General features: G+C 48.7%; 1 protein-coding gene across 1 annotated transcript; it reads right to left on the bottom strand.

Annotated features, from left to right (window-relative positions):
* Positions 1 to 272: 272 nt before the first annotated feature.
* Positions 273 to 10,925, bottom strand: GREM1 (gremlin 1, DAN family BMP antagonist). The gene is made up of 2 exons (XM_056345285.1): positions 10,735 to 10,925; positions 273 to 4,008 (listed from the first exon to the last, which is right to left on the bottom strand). Exon 2 carries the CDS (start codon positions 4,005 to 4,007, stop codon positions 3,453 to 3,455), a length of 555 nt encoding a protein of 184 aa, XP_056201260.1. The 5' UTR covers position 4,008; positions 10,735 to 10,925; the 3' UTR covers positions 273 to 3,452.
* Between the last annotated feature and the right edge of the window lie 1,149 nt (positions 10,926 to 12,074).

Below are 12,074 nucleotides of genomic sequence, written 5' to 3'. Positions count from 1 at the left end.
TTACAAGGGGAAAAGTGTGAGTAAAGATTGAGATTTTTCTTTCTATAAATTGTGGAAGGGTGAGGGGGAAGTGACAGATCTCATTTAAAAACCTTATTGAAGTAGCCGTGTTGAATGATGGTGCCATTGCTTGTCTCTGTGTCTCACTGTCATAATGTAAGCCCTTTTATAATTAGAAGAAACCACAGAAGTCAGAGTAAAGTACAACAGATCCAGAAAGAGCTGGAAACTTAAGGAAGAAATTAAAAAAAAATCCAACAATAGACATGGGCTGGAGAAAATATTTTATTTATTTGTTACTAGTAGTTAAAATGACGTACAAAATGCTGGGAAGAAGAAACTCCAATTCTATTCAGCTACAAAATAATTAAAACTTCATTTTAAACCAAGTTTTGCTTTGTGAGACCGAGCATGAAAATACTGCAGCCTTAGGTTATATAGTCTATTGTTTTTAGAATAAAGCAGACATTTAAATACATATTGTGGTTGATATTAAATATCTCGTATAATTGTAAGTTAGCAGAACTTTCTTACTCTCAGGCAATAACTAGCAATTCATAAAAGTTCTTTGTATAAAATTTACATATTGGGGGGGAATCTGCCTCAAGGGGAGTTCCATCATGATCTGTGCACAGGCTGGTTTGGAACATAAAGATTTGTAAAACTTTTATCAATTTTCCTTCAGAATGCTAGCCTAATCTCAAATAAAGCAGTCAGTAATGTCTGAAGCTTTGCTTAATGGCTAAGGGTTCAGGGACATAGCAGTCGCTGTAAAAAACAAAGGGAGTTTTGCTGTCAACTTCACATGAAGAAAAAAAAAAATCATTCTTAAGGTGTTCCCATTTCTTGAGCAGAAACCCTAGCTAGTACAAAACTTTCAGCAATGGCTGAGATTGGCCCTTTCCCCTGCAAACCAACTCAAAAAAGTAATTTAAAGGAAAACAACCCCTGCCTATGACCAGTGAAAGTGTATTTGTATTAATAATAACATTAAATATCCTTATCTTTCTGTTTAACTATTCATGTTCCACACAGTGGAAATCTACCTCCTGTAATTCCAGATTTTAAAACTGGATTTTAAAATCCATGAAGAAATGTGTCAAACCTGCTGAGTCAGACTACACCAGATGAAACGCATTTTAATAATATCAACCAACGAGTTGCGATCTCTTAATCTTACAAATGCAGACCTCACAGCAGTGGATTTTACAGCAAAAATATATTAATTGCAGAGATGCAGGATATCACCAATAACTATGTGGTGCATTGTGCAACAGCTGGGGCATCTCCTATAATGAGGACACGCAGGATGCATCTGTGACATGCCACTCACTGTATATTTTTCTCTTTGGATGTGTTAGTAAGAGCACAATTGTCTTCCTCGGCGTTCAGTGGGCAGAAGTGCTGTCAAGATAATCACTTTGTGGTGAGAGAGGCATCTGGTGTGAGAGAGAACAGTTACACCGAGAGCGGGTACTAGAGGGTATTGCTGCTGAATGGGGAAACTGAGTCCTGGACTATCCAAGCCTCATCATACAATTAATGCAGACCTAACTCCCATTTCACTCACACCAGTGATGTCAGGGTTGCTTTCAGGCCCGGTACTGACTCTGGCACAGGAACACGCCTTTCCTTTGGCACACACCCCCCCCGAACAGGGCGGGCTGGGGTCCCGCAGGCACAGGCGGGAAGGTCCGGCAGCACCTGGTGAGCTCTTCAGCACCGGCACGAGCAGGCTGCACACCATGTGGTACAAGGTGCTGCCAGCCAGACAACATCCAGAACCCAGGAAAGCACGGGCAACACGCATGGAAGGGCTGCCTCCCACAGCCCAGGGTCCCCCTCCACAGACCAAATCCTTGGCAGGACCTCTCGTGCTCCTGCCAAACCCTACAGCCCTGACCAAGTTTAAGCTCCTAATCCTGAAGGCAGGATAACCTCACAGGTGAGATTCATCGACCTGTTGGAAGTAGCATGTCCCCTTTTATGTTTTTTCCCCCCAGATGAGAGGGGCAGTTAGCCCTTAATTTTCAGGAAATTCTCTTTACTTAGTCCAAATCCATTTTAAATGCAAGTCTGTGGTAAAAGATATAAAAAGAGGATTATTGCTGGCAAAGTTCTGCATCTCTTTTTCAACAAACTGCATGCCTGTGGCAAAGCTAAAATAACAATAACAATGCAATGTTTACTAGTCATGAATGTCGTGTCTTTTGTCTCTTGTGTGGTTATTGCATTTGCAGTCACATGATGCTTGTTTTAATTTTTGCTTTGCTCTTTATGTACTAAATTACTGCCATTCTGTACTTGATCTTGGTTAGCAAGATTTTTGTGCTGTGGTTATGTATGGTTTTTATGTATGTGTGTGAAAAAGAGGAAAGAGTTCAGATACACACAATGAAGTATGCATACTCATTGTATGTACATATAGATACCAATGACTATAAGGTACTGCATATACATATATATGTGGATATGAAGAATAACTGATAGCAGAAATACAAGACATAAAATGTTCTAGTGGCACAAGTATGGGTTTTGACTGACTGAGAGAGCCATTAGAATTCAGAAGTATATTTATAGCCTTGTATATAGTTTCTCTTTAATTTATGTAATATATGACTAGGTATATAAATTAAAGCAAAACGTAAACAGAAGACAGTATCTCTTCCTCTGTGTCTTCCTATTTATGTATCTTTCCTTTTTCTACTTCCTTTTGTACTCTCCATCTACGTACTTTAGCCTTTTGCTTTCTAACTCGCTGTAGCTCTGCTTTCCATCCACCTATAGTGGCTTTTCAGCACTCCCATGTCCCCGCATTGTTCTCCAGACATGGCTTTTGGATTGCAGTTATGGTTGGGTTTTTTTGACGAAGCATGTTACAAACTCTTGATACAGCTGCTATTTCAGTGATGGTTTTGCTATGCTTTAAACTGCTTTTTGCCTACTTCATATTTAAGAATACATTCATGCTTCCAAATATATTGTCCTCTCACTTTGATGTTCCTCTTAATACAGTGAAAGCTAATAGCATAGCAGGTGAACATTAGCAAAAGCCACAGCTCCAGTTTCCCAGCAAGCAGCAAAAATGTGAATACGCACTAGGAAACCTAATTCATGACTGCAGGTAAATAGAGTTTTTTCTTATTTCATACCTGTTAAATTTTTTTGTCGTAGTGAACATTCATATATTTGCTTGTACACTTCTGTTTTCTCCCTTGCACACAAACACACACATGCGTGGCCTTCCCTTACATCCATTTTTTTCTTGGGTGGCCGGGGGGGGGGGTGGGTGGGTGTTGGGGGGGGTGGGGGGGGGTGGTGCTTGTTTTAGGTAATTCACTAGGTTCCTTTCAGTTTTGTCCAGCCCCCAAGGTATGCTAGTTCATGCCACTCACTCTCATGCTGGCAATGGCTGCATACAGTCAGAGTGCAATCACTATGTTTGTCTCCGTTTAGTCCAAGTCAATAGATATACACCGGCATTCCTTAACCCGGGTGATCCTTTTCTTCTTTCTTGGGGGCTGAAGCTCAGGGCAATTGAGTGTAACAGTCATGGTGGTGAACTTCTTGGGCTTGCAGAAGGAACAAGACTGGAAGGAGCCTTCTTCTTTACGGACATGCCTGGGGATGTAGAAGGAATTGCACTGGCCATAGCAGAACCTGTTGATAATGGTACGACTGTTGCAGCCTTCTTCGTGGATAGTTTGTTTGAGCGGTTGAGTTTTACACCAATCCCGCTTTAGGTATTTGCGCTCAGTGATGTGCAATGCCTCCTGACTAGACTCCAGCACCTCCTCAGCAGGCATTGAAGTGCCTTTTCCCCGTTCTCGATGCCTAGAGCCTGACTGCTGCTGTGTTTGCATTTGCTCTGAATCATTGGGCTGATCTTTGTCAGGAGGAGGGATAGCACCTTGAGATCCACGATTCCTCTTTCTCCCTTCTGCTGTTGGTAGCAGAAATCCCATCAGCAGACACACAGCACCAATGGCATACAGTGTGCGGACCATCCTATATGGAGAAAGTTGAGGGAATAAAGCACAGTTGTGGATTTCAAATCTCAACAGAAGCCAGGTATGCAGTAAACATTCAGTTCCATGAAACAAATGTGTGTGTGTGTGCACACACACACTTAAAAAAGATATGCATTTAGCCTTTACCAGCTGGAAAGCCATTTCCAAATTAGCAGGTGATAAAAGCTTTCACATACAGTGACTGAAAATCAGAGGCTAAAGTAAGTCCAAACAAAATTTTATTTTGTGTAGCACACATCTTTTCCCAGCTCCTTTCCCCATGTATATTACCCTAGTTAAGAGTTCTTATTCCTTTCTTATAGCTTACTGACATTAGGAAGGTTGCTACTGACTTACACTTATGGAAGAACAGATTTTATGCTGCACAAGGATTTATACGATATAGCTACCTACAATACCAGAGCACTAAACATTTTGACTCAGGAGACGCAGTCTAGCTATGTGTTCCTTATTCAGATTCAGAAGCTCTGTACAGCTTCTTGCATAATATACATCCAGAATATAATGTGCATGCTATATCCACCTGTTGTCTGAATTACAGCATCCCAAGCTCTGTCACACTGCACCTCTAAAGTGGTCCAACCCATCTCAATGTAATGATGTTAAGGTAAGAGACGCAAAAGACAGGCAACTAACATAAAAGAATATTTAGGTATACATTAAAAGAGATGCGTCTGTAATTTCAAATTACACTTTCTTACACATTACTCTGAATCCTTGACAGAGGTTATACAAATGCAGTCACAGTGGTCAGAACTTTCCAGATCCCTGAATTTTATTCATTATATACAGCATGATATTGAAAGGACATATGAGGACAGCAGAGTTTCATATACGACATTAAGTATCATGTAGTTTGTGCACACACAAAAAAAATAACCACTTCAAGAAGTGCAGTAAGTGCAGACCATCAGGTTCTTCAGAACTGCATCCCTGCTCCAAACCTAATTCATAGTGTAGGAACAGCCTTTGCTGCCTCCCTTTTTCCACCATCTCTGCTGCTTCCCAAATCTCTGAGTTCTTTTGGCTGCTCAGTCAGATCAATACACCAACCAGCCAGGAAGAAACTCAGCTGTTACACTTTTCCCCCCTCCCTGAAGTACTGTGGTCTCCATGCTGTTCTGGAAAGCCAGTGATGTAGCAGTGGCAGCAAGACAGACAGATCAGCAACAAGGCTCTCAGGGGACCCTCCCTGTGGCAGCTTGGAAGAAGCCACCAGAAATGAGCAACTGCTTGCAAAAAAACTGTGAAACAAGAGAACTGTGAAGAGGCACGCGCATTAAACACCTGAGGAAGCCAGCATCTTCTGCTTGTTTGAAGGGTTGCGGTTGTATCCCTTATTTGACTCATTTCATCAGTAAGGGACAAATTTGTGTTTCAACTGAAGAGTCCTGCTTGTGTTACTACCCAAGAAACATGTGAAACCAAGGGCACAATCCTGGACGGCTCAATCCTTCTGCCTGGGACCACACAGCTAGGAGGAAAGCAGCCAAACACCAACACTTTAAGGGCCACCTAGAGACTCAGCAGAGGCTCAGGGTAAGTACCACTTGCTATAAAAGATAACTGTTAATTTCTCAGTTACTAGGTCTTTTCAGTCACACAAAGGAAATAAAAGTTACGTTATGCTGTTCAAAAAGTGTTTCTCACCGAACAGACTGGGAAACAAATTACTGGAGTGGGAAAGTTCAGGGATTTGCTTTGCCGATCCAATGTTTTAAGGGTTTGTCTACAGATAGTTAGAACACCTAGAGTTTATAATATGCATGATAAATATATGCATTCGCTTTATTCATTTATGTTTATGTACCAGTATGTCTTATGTTTGGCAGAAGCTTCAGGCTTCAAGCAAGGGGTGTTAAGAATGACGCTATTGCCAACTCCAGTGCACAGCTTGGAAGGGCTGCTTTTAATATCTCAATGAAACATAGTACAGAACATGCAATTTTAATCACTTAAGGCTCTGACACAGAACAAACAAAAAAAGTTGGGAATTCTAATTGGAGACTACAGCAGCATAATTTCAGGTGTCAGCTTGGACATTTGCTGTTTTTTCCCCATTTCTATTCCAACCTGAATGTTATTTAAACATGTTTCTTTTAAAATTTTTTTTAAAATATCTTTTTTACAAGAGTTACAAACCACTGATTATTTCCTCAAGAGACCAGAATGACTTCTTCCAAAACTATTTCTATTTCTCCCGCAACTGTATACCCATGCTGTATTTAGACAGTACTTTAATATGCACTTTATTTACTCAACATGGTGCCAGAGCCTTAAAAGAAATTAAAAAAAAAAAAGGGGGGGGAAAAAAAAAGTCATTGCATGCAATTGAAAATAAATTGATAGTTTATAAGCAGTGCCAGGAAACTTCAGGTGTTTGTTTAGTGTCCCATAACCGAGTTGAAGTTCCACCACCATATTCCTGGACTACTTTTATTTCTAAAATTGATGACCTCCACATTACTTCACCTTTTCTTTTTTTTTTCCCCTCCCAGAAATGTGCGATTGATGACACAGTAAGGTATAGTCATGTAAAAACGAGGTGTACTTTGGGATGGGAATTTGGGGAAAATTTGATGGTAATGTTTACTATTGTAAGGTCTGTGTCCCAGATTCATGCATCTTTGTTAAGTATGTGTTTAACCCTAAGGAAATGTAAGCACGTGTCTCAATATAATCCTAAACTGGGGGAGGAAAGGTAATTTTTCACTGAGTTTGTTTCCAGCCTTGAAAGTGGAAGCTATATTACATGCTCATAAAAGAAATTGTGATTCAAATGAAAATCAGCAACTCGGCAAAAACATTTTTACAGTCACTTCCAAAACACACGTCTAAAAGTAAAAGCAATCCAATCATTTAGGCATAAATACAATTTAAACACAGACCCACAGAAGAGGCTGTGTGAACTTCATGACCCCCGCAACAGCTCTAGCAGGACCTTCTTTTAATAGCAACTCATTAAACATTTATAAAAAAAATAAATTATCTTTAAAAAATGCAAAACACAAAGGAAAATTAAGCGGTATGGCTCAGTACAGAAGTTCTGCAGCCAAAACGCAGTCCGGGCGCTCTGCACCACCTCTGGTCTCAATGCAACACATCTGCTTATGAGAGCAGAGGACACCTCTGTTTGCTTACTTTAGGAACTAGGGTGGTTCATCCGTCTATGAATTACTCTTCATGAATGTTTCCTTAACAGGTGGGGGGAGGGGGGGGGGGGGTATTACTGAAAAAAAACCAGAACACAAAAGAGTACAAGTAGCTAAATCAGTGTTACCATACCCAAGTTTTACCAAACAGAAATCTCTCCTGAAGTAAATGTGGTTTTCTTTGTCACAGGCATAACTCTGCAGAAGTAGTAACTCCAAATCTTGGGTAGGAGCTGTGAGGAATCAGAGTCTAAAAGTTTAAATTCCAAATTTCTAAAAAATTTTCAGTAGTTGATATTGGCTCTTACACTGGCATAACCGGAAATCCTTTTGAGATCCCTTCAAGAATCCTTTGAACAGATTACTATAACAAAAATGGTCATCTCCCACTTACTTCGTTCAGATCTAGAGAGATCTGATGGAATTAATAATTTCTTTTTTAAAGTGATAAAATACTTCAAAAATCTGTTCTTTCCATATTTCATTGCTGAGTTCTTCTTTTCATCATCTGTAAGCTCTTAGTCCTAAAGCCAAGAGTTTTATTGCTGACTTCAAACAGGAGCAGAATTGGGCCCTAACATTCATATCACCTCATATGTGGTTTATCTAGAGCCCGGGATCTCATCATCTAAAACAGATTAGAAATCTTGTGGATTAACACTAGCAACCATTCACAGAGAACTGTAAATGCTTTCAGGTTTATTATTTCATACAATTAAGCTGTAATTTTTTCGTGTATATATTTTCTGCTATAAACTAAGGATCTCCACATGTCAGTTCATAAACAGAATTTCCCTATGTGTTCCCAGGCAGTCAGAAAGTTATTACTGAAATTTTCAGCACAAAGCAACTTGTTTAAAAGAACTGGATGGGATCCTGATTCTGTTGAAACATACAGCAGAATCCTCACAGACCTCAGCAGGCCCATAATTTCATCTGTGAACCATATTTACTAGGAAAATATTATGATGAGCCATGAACTCATGTGCTTCACAGAAAACATGAAAAATAATCTGATGAAGACCTACACAAAAAAATACATGCATTTGGTGGGCTTCAAATACCAGCCAAAGGAAGAGGCAAAACACAGCCTTTGACTACTGAGAAAACTGAAGTGGTTTATGTCCCAAAGGATCAGAATAATTTTATGCCTGGCTTATTATATATGAATTACAGAAACAGTCTTATGTAATGTTTTCATAGTCCATAGGTCTGTATTTTTAAATATACAAAAAGACATAGCAATGGCAGCTCCCAGAGAACCACAATTTTTTATTTTTTAATTTTTTTTCTGAGACGAAGACAGCAAAACTAACATCTCTGTGTGGTAGAATTTGGATACGGTTTACATTTCAGGTAATTTCTTTTTGCACGTCACGGAGATGGCTTTGAGACACATAATGACGGGGGGAAAAAAAAAAAAAAAAACCAGGAAAAAAAAACAACCCCGAACTTTTGACACTTGGAGAATTCCCCCTGTAAGAAAGCATTGGGCATCCTGCGGGACGACAGGGAAGCTGAACATCATGGTGGGCACGGCTGGTCCAAGCCCGAACTGGCCTTGCCCGGAGCCGCCCCTGCAGCCGGACAGCTCCGCAGCCCCGCACCCGGTTTGCCCCCGCAGCCCCCAGCCCACCCGCACGGCTCGGCTCTCGCGCGCAGCCGCGCACAGCGGGGAGCAGCGTCCGCGGGAGCAGCCGCGCACTGCTGCGCGACATCGCCGAGAGGGAAAAATAAATGGTGCAGCTCCGATTGGGGCTGAAACCTACAGAGGAGCGGAAAGCTGCGGGCACTGCCCCCGCTGTCACGCACAGCCCCGCCGCACGCCGGCGCGTTACCCCCAGGCTCTTCCGGCGCAGGGAGGCGCAGGGGGCTGGGGCGCTGGGGCGCAGGGCTGTCCCCGCCCGGAGCCACCGGGCCTGGCTCAGAGGCGGCGGTGGCTCGGACGTGACTGTCGCTGCGCCCAGGGCTCCGTGCGCATCTCACACAACGCGTGACCAAACCCCGCGTCGTTCCAGCGGGCAGCGCGAGGCAAAGGCGGGCTGGTGTGTCACAGCCCCCGCCTGCGCAAAAAGAGGTTTCCCCAGCGCTGGGTCTCGGCCCCGAAGAGAGAAACGGGCTTCACCCGCGATCCTGCCGCCGAGCGGAGCCACGGGCGGGACACCAGGAGCGCTCGGGGAAGGAAGCTGCGGCTCAGAGCAGCGGGCCGCGCAGCGCAGGCCGGCGGTATGCGGGGGTCCCGCACCGGCCAGGCCGGCCCCGCCCGGGCCAGGAGCTGCCGCCGCACCGCCCAGCCCGCCGAGGTAAGACGGGGCTGCGGCCGAGCGCGGCCTGGGCGCGCCGCGGGGATGGCCGGCGGCCGTCGGGGCGGAGAGGCCGCCGGCTAGGCTCGGCCGGGAGCGGCGCGGCCCGGCCCGGCTCCCCGTGGGCGCGGACGCTCCTCGCGGCGACTGGCGACACCGCCCGGGCCTCCCCTGCGGGGGGCGGCCGCCGTCTAGGCTTACCCCGCGGAAGACGAGCTCCCTAGAAGTGACTCCCGAGCGCCCGGGAGACAGCATTAAAACGGACGGGGCGAGCAAACAAGCGCCCTCCCGGAGGGAAGAGCCCGGCGCCAGGTCGCGCCCGGGGCCGAGAGGAGCGCGGACAGGCCGCGCCCGCGGGGTCGCCCCGCGCCGCCGCGCAGCGGGGGGGGTTGGGGGAGTCCGGCCGGGCCGCGGGGCGCCTGGGGGCTGGCGGCGCGGGGAGGGGCCGCGCTTGCCGACGGATGCACGGAGCCGTCGGGCCGGCAAAACGCCCCTGGCTCCGAATCAGGTGGGAGGGCAGAGCGGGGAGGCGGCGCAGGGGAAGGCGGAGGGGCGCCGGGCGCAGTGGTGGAGCCGCGGCCCGTCACCCCGAGGGAGCCCGAGGACGCGCGGCGCTGCCCCCGGGCGCGCTGCCGGTGCAGACCCTCGGCCCCGGCGGCACACACCGGGTGTCCCGGGCAGGACGGTGCCCGCCCCGGGGGGGGGGGGGGCCGGAGGAGGCGCATGTTCGACGGGGGAGCAGAGGTTCGCAAAGGCGGGCCGGGGCAGAGCCGGGGGCTGAGTGGTCTCGTAAAGGGCAGCTCAGCGGGACGGGAGGGGACGGAGCCGGCACCTGGGGATCTGCCCCCGCCCCGCTCCGCGCAGAGGCCGGGCCGGGATTTTGCCGGGTGTCGGATGGGCGCCGAATCCAATTTGTCGGGAGTGATGCTGTAGGCGGAGATGAGAGGCAGAGCTAACGGTGGTTTTGCAGTCTCCGCGCTTGTCAGGGGAGAGAGATGTAACGGTGCCCTGATCCGCAGCGCTGCAGCGGAAATGTCGGTGTCCCCCTCGCTCCCGCCGACGGGAGGGACGCGTGTCACCCTCCGCAAAACCGAGGCGCCCCGGAGTTTTGCTAGACACCGATGAACGACTCCTCCCCTTCCCCCTCCCCGAAGGTAGGATAGAGCGATTAAAATTTTGCCTCCCACAGGGACCTGCCGGACCCGTTTGCGCCCCTGTCGTGAGTGCGCGCAGCGCGGCCCGGCTCACCTGCGCGGCGGCGGCGGCGGCGGCTCCTGGCGGGACCCGGCTCGGCGGCGGCGGCTCCTCGGCGGGGCGCGGGGCTCGGCGGGGTGCTGCCCGGCGGGTCACTCGGCGGAGCGGGTGGCGTGGGAGCCCGGAGCTGCCCGGGAGGCCATAGAGAGTGAGTCTCGGATCCTGCCTACAAATTGCAGCAGCGCCGAGCTGTCTCCCATTTAAATGTCTGCCAGCTGAGATCTGCTCTCCAAGCCCCTCCAGATCATTGGACAAGCGCCTCCAAAGCCCGTGTTATCCGCCCCCTTTAACACTTCCATAAACTTCCACCAGGGAAAGCTTTCAGTCATCCAGATAAACACTCGACTACTTTCCTCTCTTAAGAGAATCGGTGCTAAAGGTCACCACCCCAAGGAATTGTTCCTGGAATGCACGGAAAATTCACATTTTCCATCCCCATTAAAGTACGACATTTAAGAAGAGTTAACCCCCCCGCCCCCCCTGCCCTTCCGTGCACGCTGCCCGGGGCCGCGGGCTGGGCTGCCGGGGCGCTCCGCTGCCCGAGGGCCGGCGGGCCAGCGCAGCCGCCGCGGGGAGCCCCTTCCCGGCCGGCCCCGGCCAGGAGGGCGGCAGTCACCTTCCCCGCCCTCCCCGTTACAAATTACCTTCGCTGAGATTTGCCTTCTGCAAATACGCCGGGAATTGGGCAGCTTTGGCAAAAAACAACCCCACCCTGTGTGTAAGTCGTGCGGGGGCGGGCAGGGGGGCATTAAACCGTGGCTTACGGTCCGCAGCTGCGCTCATAGCTCTTTAGGAATGAGATTTTTTTTAAATTAGTATTTATTTATTTATTTGTCTCTCAAGAGGCGGGACCCCTCGGGTGGCTTCTCCCCTCCTGTCACAGCGGCTCTCAGGGGGCTGCGGGCTCCTCAGGCATCCCGCGAAGGGCTGGGGCGGCGAAGGAGCGGCGCGCCCCGCTGGGCTGAGTGCGGGGGCGGCCGGGGCCGCCCGACCGTCGGGGCGGCTGCCGGGGCAGCGCCGCTCCGCACCCGCGGCCGCCCCGCAGGCTGCCGCGCCGGAGCCCCTCGGCGAGGGGGCCGCGATGCTCGGGGCGGCCCCCGCGGGGTCCCAGGAGTCGCTCGGAATTAGGCAAAAACCAGCGGGGGCTGAGCGTCTCTGTGGAGCGAGCCGTTCGCAGCCGTAAGCGGGGCGCCGCTCCGCGCGGGGGCTGCCCGAAGCTTACCCCGAGTCTGCAGCCAGCGTGGGGCCGGGGGCATCGAGGGGCCGCAGCCCGCCCCTCCCTCGGTGCCACCCGGCCGCCCCGACCTCCCGGCGCTCGCCTCCCACGGGCTCTT

Source organism: Falco biarmicus, chromosome 7, assembly GCF_023638135.1.
Source record: "Falco biarmicus isolate bFalBia1 chromosome 7, bFalBia1.pri, whole genome shotgun sequence".
Taxonomy (NCBI): domain Eukaryota; kingdom Metazoa; phylum Chordata; class Aves; order Falconiformes; family Falconidae; genus Falco; species Falco biarmicus.
Note: the sequence above shows the minus strand (reverse complement) of the source record. Positions and strands in the feature narration are given on the sequence as shown.